This window comes from Eriocheir sinensis, chromosome 17 (assembly GCF_024679095.1).
Source record: "Eriocheir sinensis breed Jianghai 21 chromosome 17, ASM2467909v1, whole genome shotgun sequence".
Taxonomy (NCBI): domain Eukaryota; kingdom Metazoa; phylum Arthropoda; class Malacostraca; order Decapoda; family Varunidae; genus Eriocheir; species Eriocheir sinensis.
Window position 1 is genome coordinate 10,245,827 of NC_066525.1, and position 19,602 is coordinate 10,265,428.

At 40.6% G+C, this 19,602-nt stretch overlaps 1 protein-coding gene across 1 annotated transcript; it reads left to right on the plus strand.

The window, feature by feature from the left end:
* The first annotated feature begins 1,060 nt into the window (after nt 1-1,060).
* Nucleotides 1,061-10,988, plus strand: LOC126999931 (uncharacterized). The gene is made up of 4 exons (XM_050863097.1): nt 1,061-1,486; nt 5,798-5,885; nt 6,866-6,994; nt 10,632-10,988. The coding sequence occupies exons 2-4, from the start codon at nt 5,833-5,835 to the stop codon at nt 10,765-10,767; spliced, it is 318 nt and encodes a 105-aa protein (XP_050719054.1). The 5' UTR covers nt 1,061-1,486; nt 5,798-5,832; the 3' UTR covers nt 10,768-10,988.
* Nucleotides 10,989-19,602: the final 8,614 nt, after the last annotated feature.

The following is a 19,602-nucleotide window of genomic DNA, read 5'->3' on the forward strand; positions in this document are numbered from 1 at the left end:
AGGTTCAGTTTTAGGCCCGCTTTTATTCATTATCTACAATTCTACATCAATGACATAGACAATGGGATAACTAGTGACATAGGTAAATTTGCAGATGACACCAAAATAGGACGCACTATTAGGACAGGGGAGGATGCTAGAGCACTGCAGGAGGATCTCAACAAACTGTCAGCTTGACAGAGAAATGGCAGATGAATTTTAACATCACCAAGTGTAGCGTGCTTAGTGTAGGAACATGCAACCCATTACACGGGTATAGTTTATAGACTCCACATCGATAGGCAGGTCTGAGTGTGAATGGGATTTGGGAGTGTTAGTGATCGAACTTTGACCTAAAACTAAGGAAGCAATGTATTATAGTGCAAGGAATAGGGCTAACAGGGTATTAGGCTTTATTAACAGGACGGTAACCATGCAACAGGAGTGCAGAGGTCATCCTCAGACTCTATTTATATGTAGCGTTAGTTAGGCCACACTTAATTAGATTATGCTGTCCAGTTTTGGTGCCCACACTACAGAATGGACATCAACTTGCTAGAATCAGTTCAGAGGAGGATGACCAAGATGATTCAGGGGCTGAGGAACCTCCCATATCAAAATAGGCTGAAACATCTAAACTTACATTCACTAGAAAGACGAAGAGTGTGGGGAAATCTGATAGAAGTATTCAAATGGGTCAAGGGTTACAACAAAGGCGATATAAGTAAAGTACTGAGAATTAGCCAGCAGGATAGAACTCGCAGTAATGGATTTAAATTAATTAGAAAAGTATAGATTTAGGAGAGATATAGGCAAGCATTGGTTTAGTAATAGGGTGGTGGGAGAATGGAATAGACTCAGCAATCATATAGTTAGTGCAGGGTAACCCTGAAACTACCTCACCCATCGTGAGTAGTGGGAGGAGGGGGATTCTGCTGGAGCTGCCCTGTGTAGGCTACCCGGCCTCTTGCAGTTTCCCTATGTTCTTATGTTCTTATGAGTGCCGCAAAACCTACTCGTGTGACCCGGCCTAAAGCACACAGAAAAGTAAGTAAATCAGGGAAAGAAAGACAGAAAAAAACACATAAGTTCAGGATGAAGTGTTTAAGAAAGTGATGTAATACTGAAAAGGAAAGTGTAAAATAAGTGAATAAGAAGAAAAGAGGAACGAGAGGAGGACCTAAGAAGCGATACAAAGCGTTACAGATCAAAAGAAGAAGAAGAGCCGTTCATATTTTTCAAATAATTCTGATTATCTTCAACTTAAATCTATCAAAGTTCTCATATGCAGTAGTTCTTTCTCAAAAATGAAAGCGAAAAAAAGTTAAGCGCGTATCTGCCAATGTTTACGAGTGCGGCGTGGTGAGTGGTCTGTGGCCTAACTAGCCCCATCAAACACCCAAGACCCTGTGCCTGCCTGCTTGAGGTGGGCTGCCAGGGCCCTCCACAGTATCTGCCCCTCGGGTGACTTCAAGGAAGATGTTATGGTGAAAGCTTAGCCGTCCTGGTATGAATTATAATCTCGAGTGTCCCCTATGACGGCATCACACGTATACCATGACAGCCCTCCCAGACAACCCCACACTTACCATGACGGCCTAGGGTGACCAGACGTACCCGGTTTCCGGGGTCAGTCCCCGTTTTCAGTGACCTGTCCCCGGCTACTGCTGTCCCCGGTTTTCACCCTACACACCTCCACCAACTGGAAACCAACCCCACACCACCATCCTTGGGGCAGAGCTTTTTGCCATCAGGGACGGCCTCACAGCAGTGACAACACTTCCCCCACAACAATCAGTCTCCCTCTTTACTGACTCCCTCACTTCCCTCCAACTCCTCTCAACTCACAGACCTCACACACACCACACACTATGCTTTGCCATCCACTCCCTCCTGGCACAGCTAACCTCCGGGGGCAGACGGGTACACCTTCAGTGGGTCCCTTCCCACATAGGCATCATGGGCAACACAGTGGTGGACCAAGCTGCCAACCTGGCACACTCACACCCCCAGCCAATTCACAGCTCTCCAGACCACAGTGACCTCAAGACCCACCTCCGACAGTCCTCCAACAGCCACTGGACCACCAGACTAACGATAGACCTCAGACAGCTCACCCTCGGACACTACAGACACTCCCCCGCCCGGCACTGGCGCCCCTTCTCCCCCAGTCGCCCCCTGGACACAGCCATCACCCGTCTGAGGATTGGACACACCTGCCTCAACGCCCACCTGCACAGACTGAACATAGTCCAAGACCCACACTGCCCATGGTGCCCCACACAACCTGACACATTAGAACACCTCCTCCTCCACTGCCCAAGATTCCACTCCCTCCGCACCACCCTCAAAGCATCCTTAACCAGTCTCCGTATTCACAGGCCAACCCTAGAGGACCTGCTGGGCAGCGACGCCCTCAGCCCCAACACTGCCTTCCACGCCCTCAAGTGCACGCAAACCTTCCTGCAGAAGTCGGGGCAACTTGACAGGATCTAACTCCCGCCCTGGTGACAGGACGGCCAACACAATAAACGACTCCTGATAACAACTACCACTGACGGGGCTCTAGAGGCTGTGGGCCCACAGCCTAACTAGCCCCATAAAACACCCACAAAGAAGAAGAAGAAGAAGATTCGTATTAGGTCCGTGCCAGTATCTCATAATCTACTTTATGAAACATCACTATCTCTTCATATATCTTTTCTACAAACCTTCAACAGTCATGGAAATGCTTTGAAAATTCAATTCAAGGACTTTTTTTACCCTTGAAAATAGGGGATAATGTTTACAGAAGCGCGTCGACTCCTCTGGCGGCGGCTGCGACGACGCTGCACCTGCCGCAGCCGTAAAATAGCTCGCAGAGGGTTTAGGGTCAGGGAGCATATTTAAACTACTCCAACCGAACTTTACGACCTACTAACGGGGGTGCTGTGCCCCCCCCCACATGTATATGTGACTTACTTCAGCGAGGAGGTATTTCTCGCAACACCGGCTGCACTGTCGCCAGAGGAGGTGACACGCTTTCGTAAACATTATCCCCTATTTTCAAGAGTAAAAAAAAGTCCTTGAATTGGATTTTCAAAGCGTTTCCATGACTGTTGAAGGTTTGTAGAAAAGATATATGAAGAGATACTGATGTTTCATAAGGTAGGTAATGAGATACTGGCACGGACCTAAAACGAATCTTAACTGATCCGAAATTCGAATAAAGGAAAAAAAAAAAAAAAATGTTGACCAAACTATACGTATAGTTGCGCACCATACTACTTGCACTGTACAGTGTACAGTGTATATAACTAAGGAAATGATAAACAGCTTTGCACAGCATAATTTGCAAGACTACCTTCCAAGAACATACAAATTGTTAATCAATTGAATTTTTGGTATTATTCTTGTGTTTGCCCATACTCACCCCTCGCAACCAAAATTGGCTAGGGGGCCATTGAGACCGGGGAATGCGGTGGTAAACATGAAATGTGTCGCAAATGCATAGTTTTTGAGTTACGAGAGGTTGAAAAATACGCTAGATGTAGGGAAATTCCTTTCAATTACTTAGAAGTAGAGAAATTTCATACATTCCGGGTCTTTTTTACAACGTACGGAAACCACGCAATTTCACTCTCTCTCCATACTAAAGGGAGGTTCGAGAGGGGCGAAGCCCCCCGTTACAGAATTAAGGTCATAATGAAGCATCTAAACGGTAAGTAATTTACATCACAGGAACCTTGCAATCGTCAAAAGTGTCACAGTTCAAAAGAAGGAGAAGATGATGTATTCACTTACTGGTAGCACGTACGAACCCATGAAGCAGGTTCGAACACAGGTTACTTGTATTCAATGTCCCTCAGTAAGCTGTTAGGTCGTAAAGTTCGGTTGGGGTACTTTAAAAGGGGGGGGGGTGCAGCCCCCCTTGGTCAGCAGGGGGGTCGAGGGGGGCAAAGCCCCCCTGTTAGTAGGTCGTAAAGTTCGGTTGGAGTAGTTTAAATATGCTCCCCCACCCAAATACCCCGACTTCCCACGGGTCCCCCAAGATCGTTGGGGGAAGGGGATTAATTCGGATTCTTCTTTACTTTTAAGTACTTCCACCTTCATATTATGGTTGAGGGACATGTATTTTATTTTTTTAACTATGATATATGGAAGCATATTATCGTATTCTGGAGGCGCGGAGTCAACATCCACGATCACCTTGTATACTGGGAATACGAACCCGTGAAGCAGATTCAAAATGCGGTCAGTAAGGATTCACGTGTTCGAACAGCTTGGGCAGGAGGTTCGAGAGCCTTCACTTGCTCTAGGATCCGCAATACTGTTTAAGGTGCAGCATTGGAAGGATCACGGCTTGCCAGTGGTTTTGCTTGTGTCATAGATAAACAATGAAGATACACTGTGTTTGGTGCCACGGACTCTACTTGGAGGACAGAAACCTTGCAATGAGGTGACAACCTACTAGAGAGAGAGGGCATGAGTGTGAAGTAGGCAGTTTATGTGAGCGCAAATGGCCTCTGGCCCCACGCCAGATGGTGAGGTGAGCATCGTTTGGTGGGTTCACTACGCTTCTCTCTCAAAACAAGCTTGGGGATCCAGTGAGAATGTGTGGTTTCTGTATGGGAAACACTAAATTCGTTGCAAACGCTCATTTTGGTGGTGGTGGGAGGAAAAATCCCTAGATCTAGGGAGTTTTTATCCCTCCCCCTACAAAAAAAAAATACATGATTACGACGGATTTTGTGTCCCCCACCCGAAACCCTGTGTTCCCACCAGGTCCCCAGGCTTGTATGGGGGGAGGGGGGAGTATGGGCAAACACTAGAATTTTACCGAATTTTTATTCAATTCCTTTGCAATTTAGGATAAACAGGGTGAGAGAAACTTTTGAATGCTGCTTCATGAATGGTAAGGGCAGTGTCCCCGTTTTAGTTTTTCAATGACAAAAACACTACATGTTTTGGAGGTTTTCACGCCTCTGAACCAAAAATGTCCCCGGATTTTGTCTCAGAAATCTGGTCACCTTATGACAGCCTCACACGTATACCATGACAGCCTTCCCTGACAACCTCACACTTACCATGATGGCCCCACATGTATACCATGACAGCCCTCCCTGACAACCCCACACTTACCATGATGGTCTCACACGTATACCATGACAGCCTTCCCTGACAACCTCACACTTACCATGATGGCCCCACATGTATACCATGACAGCCCTCCCTGACAACCCCACACTTACCATGATGGCCCCACATGTATACCATGACAGCCCTCCCTGACAACCCCACACTTACCATGATGGTCTCACACATATACCATGACAGCCCTCCCTGACAACCCCATACTTACCATGACAGCCCCACACATATACCATGACAGCCCTCCCTGACAACCCCACACTTACCATGACGGCCTCACACGTATACCATGACAGCCCTCCCTGACAACCCCACACTTACCATGACAGCCCCACACGTATACCATGATGGCCCCACAGTATTGTAGAAAATTTATTCTACATTCTCTAGTATTATTTTGTAATATAACTTTCCTTGTTTATATTTCTCATATTACAAAGTAAGGTTGAAAAATACTGGAGGCTTGTGCATTCTAATTCCAAGACCCTGACTTTTCATTTCTGTGTAAAACATGATGTTTTTTCATGTGGAGATAGATTTTTTCATTGTGTAACAGCTACCCTCAGTTTCCCTGATTAATAGGGGGAATCAGGAACCACAAAAGTCCAGGAATTGGGAATCATTACAATACACTACAGTATTCAGTTTTCTTTATATTTTCAATTTTCATATAGTTTTATCTTTTCAGGAAAACTCATCTAATAATTTCCTGCATACACATCCATGGCCAATGCTATGGAAGTAGAAAGTGAATCTCATCAACCCCCAGCAGTGGCGTATCCTTACATTTACACACACAAAACTGTTGCATTAGTTTTGCCGAAATGGATGCCTTTACCTCCCATTTCTCACGCTCAATTTTGTTTGTTTTCTCCTGAGCTTTTTTCAATAGTGAAGGAAGTTCAGTTGTAGGTTGGGAGTATAGCTTTTGTATCAGCACTCCCTGATGCATCCTTCTCGCTGTCTGGGATATGAGTTGTGCTTTTCACTGATGGCTAATATTATTTCCTTCTTCTTTCATTACCTTTTGTCTTATTTTCCACAAATTCAAAATAGTTGATTTTGATTCATGTATGTCAGTGTTATTAAAGAGTAGATCTCCGATTGCTTCATTTTTATAGGGTTGTTGTAGCTTAACATGTTTCTGCCTTCCCTCACTATATGCTGGACACCAAAGTAGGAAATGTTCCAAGTTTTCAGTTTTTGCTCCACACAAATTACACTCTGTTTTCTCATTCTTGAATCTATTTCTATCGTTTAGCCTTAGGGTGTTTGATCTGCACTTGAAGAGTATTTCTGAGGCTGGGTCATTAGTATATACTTCCTCCAATCTCCTTCCTCCATTCTCTGTAGAGTATCACACTTGTCTTTCCATTCAGATCTTCTCTCCAACATGTTGTATCTATTTCCTTCATTTGTTTTTAATATTTTCCTTTGTTTGATTTCTTATGCCTTCTCTAAAAACTTCTAATTCTCTCATCTCACTTAGCAACGCTTTCATCCATTTCCCCTTGCTTGATGTTTTAGTTTTTGCTGATATCTTTTGATAACAAGTCATATTTATGATTCTGACACCTAAGGTAGTTGGGGATCATGTGACAGGCTGATGGCAGGCTCAGTTATAATCTATTTGGCAGAAACTGTACTCTTAATTTTTATTATAAATGCCCATAATTTGCATGTTTCTTCTCTTCAAAGCAATTTCTAGTTATAAGGTATATCACATTGTTACAATCCTTAATATATTGTATGTTAGAAAATTGGAAATACCATATAATTCCCAACAAGAAGCTGAAGTGGTTCGCAACAGCTTGCAAGTTGATAGAGAACCAAAGAGGGGAGGATCTTCAAAAGTTTTCTCCATCAAGGGGAACATTTTGTGTGTGTAAGTTATTTGTATGGTCTATATTAATATTTTCATGGCTTCCTTTTCCAACTCACAGAATTGGCTTTTAGTGAAATAATGAGCTGAACAAAATAGACACACAAGCTAGGTAGTCATGTGGTACACAGGAAGGCATGATAGTAGTGTTGTCAAGATTTAACAGTCCATAAATTTATCCCCATGTCAATCAGTCAATAGGGGCATATGCTGGGGGGGTGTTGCCTCACCCACCCTGCAATGGCATCTTTGGGATCCCTCCATGCAGCCCCCTTTCCCATCCTAAGTACCTCATGGCCATAGCTGGGCGTTATCGCGATACTTTATCGCTAATAACGAAATCAGGTTATCGGTCATCCGCTACTTATTTAAATATATATCGGTGTCTTCGTTACTTTTGTAACCAAACTAGCGATAATCGCTACTTTTTTCCGCCTCATAAAAAAAAAAAAAGTCTCCCTACTGTACATGCGTGGCCTAGTGTTGTATGGAAATAACTTTGGGGTATGAAATATCTTCAGTGAAGAGATTCCATATTTAGATCATCAACATTAAAACATTAGGTTATTTTTTTATGTTTCTCAAAAATCAAGATATCAAAGAGAAAAATCATTTAACTTTGCCCCAAAAATGATTATTCACTACCTCAAATTTGATATTCCATATTCGTTTGTGAACATGCCATGGTATTGAAGGCACCCGGTGTTGTGTTATTTGGTGTCCCATTGTCAGAAGCTGGCACTTTTGTTTACAAACACTGGTCTCTCGTGAACTGCGCATGTTCAGACCAGTAAGCGTAGCCCTGTACAGTCTCACAAAGCTTTTAAACATGAATCAGACATACAGTATCCTCGCTGGTTCTAGAACGACACTCTGTACATATAAATACAACTCGTAGAGTGTCGTTCTAGAAACAGCGAGGATGGTGGTACTGTATGTCTGATTCAGCCTTCCAGCAACTTTTATAGCTTCTTCCATTTAGTGTAACCCGTTTCTGGGTCATGATCTGTAGAGTCCCTCATAGAGTCCCGACAACCTAAGATTTGGACGCCATTATTAGCCCTGTGTTTTCGCCGCGCTTTTCAAACACTAGCACACGCTCTCGCGGCGAAAACAGGGCCAATAGTGGCGTCCAAATCTTAGGCTGTCGGGACTCTATCTATCAAGGGACTCTACAGATCACGACCCAGAAACGGGTTACGCTAAATGAAAGAGGCTATTAATTATGGTTAAAAAGCTTTGTGAGACTGTACAGATCTACGCTTGCTGGTCTGAGCATGCGCAGTTCACGAGGGACCAGTGTTTGTAAACAATAGCGCCAGCTAGCTTTTGACGGTGGGGACGCCAAATAACACAACACCGGTTCAGGCGTTTCTAGTATTACCGTCCATATGTACGTGTCAACTTGTGGTTTTCAGGTTTTGTAAGTTTTCAAGAATGCAGATAATGAAAATTTGAATTCATCTATGTTATTCTACTTGAAATATCAATATAGTATCGTTTTTGCCTATCGGATTTATCGCTAGCTAGTATTGGAATTGTGGATTTATATTGGTTATCGGTTATCGCCTATATTTGTCTCCGGTTAATGAATATTGGTTATCACCGATAAGGTTTTAAATTATCAGTTATCGGTTATCGGGAATAAGGTTTTCTGTTATTGTGCCCAGCTATGCTCATGGCTCCATTCATTGTTAGGAAGACGATTGGCAAGCCAAACATATTACCAGCCACATTAGTAACACATTATCAGTACTGTATATGCATCCATCTTACCTTCCTTCCTTATCACTCAGATACATTAGCACAAGGGATGGGAGGAGCCTCACCTGACATTTGACTCTTAAGCGTGTTGGAAACCATATTATTCTTCCTTGCCTTCCTTATTACGCTAACCTATTAATATGAGAGGGTGGGAGTAATAAGGTGTCCAGCTCAGAACTCATAACACAGTAAATGCAGTAGTTCATTGGCAGCACAGGGAGCAGACTATAAGGGCAAACTACAATGTAATATATAAGACTGTAGTACCATCCAAGTTCAACATTTCTTTTAATCTGGCACGAGTCTTGTCCCCTGGGAACCGGATTAACTAACTTTTACTGCAAAGTGTTTTGGAAGCAATTAACTCGGTAGCAGCGACGGGCCAAATTTGTGGCTTCACCGTGTAGCAGCGACAGGCCAAATTTGTGCCATGATATAAACCCCCAAAAATAGATGATATATAATCTGATCACAAATGCTTGGATATATATTATGAAATGGTTTGTGTGAGGGGTGATTTTTTCTCATTTTTCTTGCTTGGGGGGACCATTAAGAAACATGATCCCCGCTGCTACCGGGTTAAGAAGTAAAAACATTAATTGAGGCTATCATGTGTGCATCAAATGGTAATGTTTCACCTGAGAACGTCGGCAGACCCTTTTCAGGGCTTTCACGAGTCGTGGCTGTGGTACGGTGGACCCTAAAAAGGGCTCACCATAAAACACCTAATTCGAGCTAATTGTAGGCGGTGGTGGCATAGTGCAACCCACCATGAATGCCCTAGGTCATTGTGGTGGGTGAGTGATCTTGAGGTGTGCTTTTTTGTCATAGGTGGTGCTGTAAGGTCATGGCAGACTGAATTAGGTATCCATACAAGAATCACTTGTCAAATTCTCTATAGTAGACAACAAGCGACTCTCAGCTTGATGCCACGCGTCACTAGACTGTTTATTTTGTAACAAACACCACCCACAAATAATGGAGTTTGAGTAAAAGTAGATATTTTTAACGGCTTTATGGTTATGAGAGGAGTACTCTGATGTATGTTCCATGCTCTTTTCTTAGTCTCAAAATGCAGTGTAATTTTGTCGTTTCTCGGCCACTTCTCGGCTTTCCCATAGCCGAAGCCCACGGGTTAAATGATTGCCAGTGATGATAACTAGCTGGTGGCAATAAGATTTTGAAAACCTGATTAATGGAAGTAAAGTATTTTTACTTACTTAGTTTACTTAGTTGTGTCTAGAGGTCTTGTGCCTCACAGTCGTGGTGGTCCACTGTGAGTAGGGGTCAGTAATATATTTTTTTTTTATTTATTTATTTATTTTTTTACATTATGGGCTATAGTGCCAGTAGGCTTTCTTTAGGGGCCCGGTGGTTGGCCCAAGCCCGTCTTGGCGAAGTCAAGTGTTTATAGTGGCGCCATCTATTCTTGGCTCATGCTGCCTTCCAGAGCTCAGTCTTGATTCCCTTGGACAGTTTCTCTAGTCCGGGTTGATAGGTGGTCTACAAGACAGCATGTAGGTAGTCTTAGGGCACTCAGCTATGACTGAAAAATCCCAGGAGGTAGCAGTGGATTTGATCCCGTAGTGTCCAGAACGCAGTGAACATGGGACCCGCATGCTAGCCACTTAGCCACCGACTCCCCTAAATGCTCGCAAAGATATGTCAATCACTGGACATGTGAATAGGAAAAGGACAGCTTCATTCAGCCATCTGTTACTTAAGGGGTCTGAGCAATCAATGTCACTGGCTGTTTCTGCTTTGTACAATGTCTGCAATTGTTTGTAATGTGCACAAGTTAGCAGCTTAACCAAGTGTTTAATGTTATATAATGTTCAAGATAAAGATCTCTCATAGACTATCATCTCCTTCTTAGGGAAATCAGATCTCCTGATGTTCGGCAGCTACGGACAGCTGTTTCTTCCTTCATGGATCTCCTGCACCTAGTGACAAAGACTGTAAATCAGTTTGGACCTCCAATGCAGCAATGTAAAAAAGTATGTGTAAAATGACAAAGAATTATCATTACTTATTGCTCGTATTTTAAATAAGTTCTTAGCATATATTTCATTTGACCTTGTATTGCCAGTAGTGTGTGAACGTCTGACTAAAAGTAAGAAACAAATGTGATCTTGGTAACATTTAATATAACTAGTTAGTTAGTAATCAAGCTGCAAGCAGAGTTACATTTTAATTTATGACATTTCTATTTGTAAACTATAATTGACGCAAGATACTATGGGAGAACATACCCCTGCTCCTTCCCCTGGTCGATCTTACTACGGTTTTGTTTTGTATTTGCTGGGATGGTCTGGCATTGGTTGTTACATTGTGTGGGCCTTTGTGCCACACACATACTTGGCTTCCTTTGATCTTACATATGTTCCTCAGCCTTACTGGGCATTAGCTCTTCCCAGTGTGATAATAACACTGTTGTTGATATTTGTATTTTTTGTATATCCTGCTATCAATTTTATGCTAGTATCACCACCTCATGACCTGCAAAACATTGCTGATAGTAAATCAATCAGAGTGGAAGAGTACTCTCAAGCCAATAGGTATGATGTTCCACCTGCATATGATTTGGATATCTCACAAGTGTGTAGAGAACTTTACATGAATTGATGTGGGGATATGTTTTGAGGTAGACATTCAGGTATGGCTCTTTTGTTACTCATGATGTGTCAGAGTCGCTCACAGCATCCTAAGTGCATTAGTTCTGCGATTCAAAAATCAAATCCCAATTCATTTTGCACTAAACCATTAATTTATCTTTAATGTTCATGATTACCAATGTTTAAATAAAATAAACAATATGGAATTGTCTTATTGCCATATTGCGTGTGTAAGTGTGTGTTTTGTTTCATGTCCAACGCAGGAATTTGGTCAGAGATAGCATCACATTCGATGAAAAAAATTGCACTGGACAAACAGAACAACCTATGGGAAAGATGAATTTCGTTGGAGAATTTCCAAAAAATACACTCGACCACTGATTTCCTGGATATTGAATTTCCCAGACAAAATCTGAGGTTCAGCAGTTGTCGAACATATGCCAGGTCAAGTCCGGGAACCGAAATAGAATCCAGGTAAAAAAAATCTGGGGTTCAGCTAAGTCTGGCATTTGGCAGACATGCCTATTACCTTTCAATTTTATCATGTTACATACTACTTTATAGTGCTACTGCCATCAAGAGGATTTAGAAGAGTCCCACACTATTCACTGAACACCTTCCTGCCATCAACAGTAACCAAAGCTGGCTCACATCCTCCACTCACTGCAGCCATCATCATCATCTGCAACAGTTCCTCAGTTTACATTACCTTCCCACAATACAGATGGTAACACAATGAAAAACTACAAACCCATTACCTTAACACCTGTTTGGCATGTAAAACAAGAACCCCAAGGAGGTAGGCACAAACATACAAGTTGGGTACAATGCTTTTTATTTTTTTCACCTTACAATTTCCTAGCATTCGGAGTGGTAGCTGATATTCACACACTTTAACACATTCCCTTGAAATATTGTACTTTTTTTCCCTTCTAGTTTAAGGATAACCCTTTTTGGTCATTCTCACCATTGCCATTTGCTTGCATGTTAAAGCCCTGCAACTCTGTATCTACTTTAGGTTTTCTTTCGTGGGGATCATATGAAGTAGACACTCACTCACCTTCACTATTTGCCTGCACGTTAAAGCTTTGCAGCTCTATTTAGTTTAGGTTTTATTTCATGGGGATCACATGTAGTAGATATGCATGACAATCTATTAAAGGATTTGTATGTACATTAATATTTTTCCCTCTTCTAGACTTGTGATAACCAAAGAATATGTGTTCTTATACAAAGTATTATTGTCTTATAAATTATACTATATAAATTAAACTTTAACCCCTTCTCTCTGGTGATGCCGACGTCGGTGTCTGACGGCGACACTGTATGGAAAGGGTTAGTCCTCTTCTAAACCTCTTAATCCTCTTCTAAACCTCTTAAGAGAAAATGGAAGAGGATTAAGAGGAATTTAGAGGAGGATTGAGAGGTTTAGAAGAGGATTAATCCTCTTCCATTTCCTCTTGACCCTTTCCATACTGTGACGCCGACGTCTGCATCACGGATGGAAAGGGTTAATGTGTATTTCGTACTCATCCTACATATATACTACATGTAGAGGTGTGACTTCAATTGAATATTGTAAGACTAGCACCAGGTCAATAATTGGCTATATGGCAGTAAGTTAAGATGTGAACTCAAATTGTAGTTAAATCTAGTACATATAAGTACTGGGGAGAAAGATGGTGTTGGAGATGCATTCAAGAGTGCCTCACCACCTTCAAGACAAGAGGGACATAATGGAGGTGCCGAGCAGTTCTTTTTTTCTAGTTTGTACTAATAGAAGGATGCTACATATACCAGGAAAACAAAAAAATAAGTAGCAAGGGGAAAGCAACTATCAGTACACCAAATACAAGGTCACTTTTCCCTTAAAACTTATTTCTTGTTCTTCCTGGGGTGTGCAGCCTCCCTTTCCTAGTGCAAACTGAAAAAACAGACTTCATCCCTTACGCCTCATGTGAATCGTGTTTCAAAATGGTTAGGTATGTTGTGGTTATGTTGCAGAGCAGTGACAGAAAATGTCATGTAATTACAGTAAAAGTCCAATAATATGAAAATCTCAATAATTCAAGCTTTTAACCCTTTCCATCCGTGACGCAGACATCGGCATCACAGTATGGAAAGGGTCAAGAGGAAATGGAAGAGGATTAATCCTCTTCTAAACCTCTCAATCCTCCTCTAAATTCCTCTTATTCCTCTTCCATTTCCTCTTAAGAGGTTTAGAAGATGATTAAGAGGAAATGGAAGAGGATTAAAAGGTTTAGAAGAGGACTAACCCTTTTCCTACTGTGATTCCGTCGGACGCTGACATCGACGTCGCCGGAGTGAAGGGGTTAAAGGTGGCTGATAAAAAATGAAAAAATAAAATAACAGGTGCCAAATGTGCTGAGCAGCACCAAGCAGTGGGAACAAGAAAGAGGTCAGAAGAGATTCATATTGTCTCGGTGCTGACAGACAAATATTCACTTGATATTTGGACTATAGTGCCCAATATTGCCAGAAAGGTGGCTCCCACGGCTTCTACAAGTGACAGTCCTGAGCTGATGCTCAAGGACAAGGAGTGAAAATGACAAAGTGACATGTACAGTAGGTTTAATGAATTTTGCACAGTACAATAATATTAGGTCAAATTATTATAAATGAGTGAAAAGTGAATAGATGAAGTGAAAATACAGTATCCAGGCAGCCTTGACTCAATTCCATGATTGTTGGAGGGGAACGCCTTTCCAATGGCACCTCTGTCTTGCTTGGCATCACAGTGAACCTCCGTTACTTTTATTACCTCCGTTGCTTTTATTACCTCTGGGTCTACTCTCTTTACATGGATTTACCTTCCTAAAACTGCTGTTTAACACTGCTGTGCATTACTGGTAATAAAATGTCATGATTTATTTTCTAATTATATGAATGTATTTTATTTTTATTTTCAAGGGCCCCTTTCAATAATCTAAAAAAATTGATGATCCAAATGACTTTTGGTCCACTGCCATTCTGATTATTGGACTTTTACTGTATGTAACAATTAAAATGGTGTAGAGTATGGGAAAATCATAACTCTTTAAGTACTGATGAGGATCGCAAAGTCAGCGATGGATAAAAGGTGTTTCCCATTGTGATTTGGGTATGTTGAGATGCACTATGGGAGTACTGAAGGTTAAATAGCATTAATTTAGTATTAATGTGTTGCAACAGGAATGCAGTCATTCTTGTTATGGACATGTAGGAATAGGAGAGCAGTTCGACACAAATGATAAAATAAAAAAATATATAACAACACTAATAAAATGTGTAATGGTAACAACTGTGTAATAATGATAATAACATTATACGATGATCACCACTGAGTAAACACATCCTATCTTAACACTACATACTAGTACAGAAACACCTCAAATCATGAAGTGCACAATAAAATTCACTGATTTCCATTGCTATCAAACTCTTACAAATGTAAACATTGATAAAGAAAGGACAAAGGGAAATCATCCCTATAGTTTTTTTATGGGGGCTATTTACTGAGGAGCTTGGTAAATTAGGTGGCATCACCTTGTTTACTGAACAGCTCAGTGAATAATTGCATGGCATTACATAGTTACATGAAATCAAGTCAGCTTTTCCATGAGTATGAAAATTGGTGCTTATGGGATGAGGAGTCACCACTCTGTCTATGCTGAGCTGAGCTGTCAAAACCCCATATCTAGCAAATAATTTTAAAAGTTCTATGCACAATAAAAAATGGGGGACACTGCATTTACAGCAAAAATTAAGGTAATTCTAGATGATAGGATATCAGTATTCTGCTTTAATCCAGACTCACTATTCCTATTTGGTGGAATCTAGCTTGCTAATTTGGTGGATCTAGGCCATTAATATAATGGGGCTAGGTTATGTTAGGCAGTCCTGCTATGGTAAATAATAGTTGGGAGTTTAGCCTTAACCTTGACTTGCAATGAGGTGACGTGGGCGAGGTGGTGGTGGAGAGGCATTGAGGGCGACGGTGATTATAAACAAAGAAAAGCATGAGGTGCATCATGCGGCTTCCATAATGTCCTTCCAAAAATTTGCCTTGATTCAACTGAGAAGCTAAACATTACCCTCAGCTGAAAATTCCGAACCATCGGGATTTCCGGACTATTGGATGCCGGATCATCAGACATTTACTGTATGTATACCACATCAATAATCCTCATGCAGCTTATGGTAAATGAGTTTGCAAGTGATCCTGTAGTGGAAGCAGCTGCAATCACAACCAAGTATGATGTTCATAAGAGACAGGAGGAAGGTGCAAGAGAGGGCAGGTCACCAAGTCATGTGAGGGTGACAGTGCCTGTCTTTCAGAAAAGATAAAAAAAAAAAAATTCCATATGCCCAAAAAGACTGTTGGTGATTAAAAGAAAGTATAGTGATGTTTTAAGTGACAGTTCACATCAGTACTTCTACATAATAGGACTGAAATTTTTTATCTTTTCTGAAAGACAGGCACTGTCACCCTCATGGCATTGTACTGGCATTATGTCTGGTTTATGTCAATGATATATATATATATATATATATATATATATATATATATATATATATATATATATATATATATATATATAGATATATATATATCTGATGATCCGCATATAGTGTCCAGGCGTGGCTGTGTGGCAGGGCAGGCAGCAGCAGCAGCTGCATCCTCCCAAGAATAAAGGTCTGCCAGTTATGTCTGTATATCGGCCTTATGTGTTTTGAACATTTTGAGATCCCTCATGGTAATCTGGAAAATCATTTTAAGGCATTGTATGGCATTATGTCTGGTTTATGTCAATGATATATATATATATATATATATATATATATATATATATATATATATATATATATATATATATATATATATATATATATATATATATATATATATGCGTGGCTGTGTGGCAGGGCAGCAGCAGCTGCATCCTCCCAAGAATAAAGGTCTGCCAGTTATGTCTGTATATCGGCCTTATGTGTTTTGAACATTTTGAGATCCCTCATGGTAATCTGGAAAATCTGATTTTCCGACGGGTCCGTGACTCCCTGCATTTCGGATTAAGGGACTTTTACTGAATATATATATATATATATATATATATATATATATATATATATATATATATATATATATATATATATATACACGTATACATATAGTACGTATATAGTCCTCGAGTTACGACATATGTGACTTATAACTGCTTGCAGTTATGAAGAGGCCAATAATATTAGTAACACCAGGTAATGATTCCAGATTTTTAAAATTTCACTGTAAAGAGAGCAGCTCTTTATACAGCTTTCCTGAGCCTTCTAATTTCCACCACTGCCCTCACCCCTAATTCACCCACGCTTACCCCACAGTTGCCTGTGAAGCCCACTCAGTAAGCACTACTCACTCTACTGTCGGTGACGACATTTCTAAATTAGAGGAATCTTAGAGGTAGAAGGTGACAAAGGAGAAGTGTTACTACTGGAAAAGGTCAGATGATTGGTAATGGTGTATGGTACGGTAATTTGTCGGCATCCATCATTATTGTTTTGGTGTTGGTATTAGTGTTGGTTCATGGTTGGTTTTATTCATAAGTCTGTGTGGCAATAAAAGAAAGTTGTAGTACAATTGATAATCCATACAGTATACTCCAATAATAGAATGAGGTTTAACCACACACTTCCTTTACAAAGTCTTGATCTTGGTCATCGGGTGTGTGCTGCCAGTGGTAAGCAAACCTCCATTGCATATCCAGGGCATGATTGAATAAATCATACTGTAATACATAAATAAACAGTAACTCCTGTATACTATTCAGTTCTAAACTAGGTGCCCAGTTGCCTAGCAACTAAGGATTATAATCACCCACTGGTTGTTGGTCCCATCTGATAGGTACGCAATTATACAGGGTGTACGTTTTATTTTAACTTTTAATGTAAATTTTGACTTATGACCTGACTGTTGGAACCAAACCCCGTCATAACTTGAGGACTGTCAGTATATCAACACAGACAAATGCTGTTATTGTTTGTTGTTTAGCAAGGGGATATTCCCTGAGGGATGAGGGCAATTCATGCTATAATTTTTTGTGGCAATTCTGTCATTTTTAAGGACCCCAGTGCATGTTAAGTTTAACAGGAAGCATGATCAATCCTACCAATAGTTGCCTGGGGAGGATACCAAGCTACGGCCAGTAGTTTAACCCTTTATCACCTTAGCTTATAGTAGTCTCCATGTTGATTCTTTACAGCAAGCCACCTGATTGGCCTCAATTTGTACGTTTTCCTAATCTATACCTAGTGTCACTATAAATAAAAAAATAATGAGAGAGAGAGAGAGAGAGAGAGAGAGAGAGCACATTAGTTTCTCTTCACTATGAATTAACCATTAACTCATCATTTGAGGCAAGGGATTTATTGAGGTTTTACTGGTGTAAAGTGCTCTTGTGCTTTGTCCCTTAATTTAATAATTACAAAAAATGATCTAATATATCAGTTTATTTTATGGTCATATGAAATGTTGTTGGGCATATAAACTAAAAGGGAGAACAGTGCATACTCTTTATAGACTCCCATGGCTATTAATCCACTGTATAGAATCCCACTGTGATCTCTGGTTCATGGGATGAACTGCGCCATCAGTTACCCTGGAAGAGCCTCATGCAGTTCCTCCTACCGGTCTCCAGTGGCCCCTTTGTATGAAATAAATGACTTGTGACACAAAGATGATTGATGTCTGTATATTGGTGTTAAGGTGTAGAGGTACTACTAATGTGAGGCATGAATGACCAGAGTTCACTGAGTGGTGTGCTAATAATTACTAACAGTTGCCAACTTATGAAAATATCTTGTTCCTGATTTCTTTTTCATAAGTCCAACTTTTATCTTGCAGACATTATATCATTCACTAACCTCTATTCTTCAATTATCAGTAGCTCTTATTTCCATGCACTTATGGTCAATATAAACAAGCATAAATTCAAAGACTGTAATATATTTACATATACTGTACAGTGCTGTATAGGAAAAGTACAAGAATATGTGGAGTGGGCCTTCTTACACTGCCTGGCACCTGTGCTGCATCACCAAAACTTTTTTTTTTTTTGTAAGCAGCTTCTTGGTTGGCCAGCACACAGTAACACCAGCACCACCATGCTATCCAACATTTCTGAGAATGCTGCAGACCCTAATCTGCGCAAACCAAATATGAGTTGCATTGAAAGTTTCTTCCTTTGCATCCCCACCAAATTTTGCCTTAACATCATCAAACAGACTTCTCACTTTTCTTGTATCAACATTAGACTATGAGGCATTAGTTTTTTAGACAGATCCTCTATACTCTCTTCAACTCTTCCATAACTACACCTCTTTTCTTACTAATAATGGCTGAATGCATTGGTACGACTTACTTTATATGTTCAAGATTATGTTCATTGTCCTTTCCTACATTCAAGAGATTCAATGTAAACACACACACCCGGTCAGTCAGCTTCTCCCCACTCTCCACTCTGGTTTCCATTTCAATTACACATTATTTTCTGTTGCTATGGTGCTACCACTACCATTCTCATTACTTTTCCATTTCAATTACGATTTGTCTTACGTCCTTCTAAGTTTTTGAGGAGATAATATTTCACTGTTTTTGGAGTAGAAATCAAACCAGTACACATCAGGGACACTTTGTCACATATTATTTTGAGATGAATGCAGGAATTAAGAAATAACTTAAAATTATTAAAATACTGCAAGTATCTTTGAATGAACTCTCCAACTGCTTGCCACTCTGATCTTGCTTCCTGTCTGTGGCAATCTTTTAGGCACTTTGCTTCAAGTCAATAGTTTACTTTATAAGCAGTGATACACTATGACTCTTAGCAGCGACAGGTTCTAGGTTCTATCTATCTATCTGTTAGATTTATGTGGGGGTTCTGTTAGTTTAAAGGCCAGTCCACACCAGGAAACTTTGTTTGGAAACATTGTTATCAAACGGTTAGGAAACACTGTTTGGAAACAATGTTTCCTGTCAAGATCAGTTGTTATTAGAAAGTCACTGAGTGAGGAAGTTGCTGCAATAGCCTTTGCATTTTACTTAATGTTGCACTCAATGGAGAGCAAGAAAAAGACAAAGAAATGGCCACATGGTGCTTTCCATTTGACACTTCATGTTGTATTGATGACTCATCACCAATGCTGCACCAATTAAAATATGTGAGCACATGCACCTGG

What these genes read in the sequence shown, in the direction of transcription:
- LOC126999931 (XM_050863097.1), top strand. Translation starts at nt 5,833, where the DNA reads ATGGCCAATGCTATGGAAGTAGAAAGTGAATCTCATCAACCCCCAGCA. An exon ending in CATCAACCCCCAGCAGTGGC is followed by an intron (nt 5,886 to 6,865) that starts GTATCCTTACAT and finishes ATTGTATGTTAG; the next exon opens with AAAATTGGAAATACCATATA. An exon ending in AAGGGGAACATTTTGTGTGT is followed by an intron (nt 6,995 to 10,631) that starts GTAAGTTATTTG and finishes TCTCCTTCTTAG; the next exon opens with GGAAATCAGATCTCCTGATG.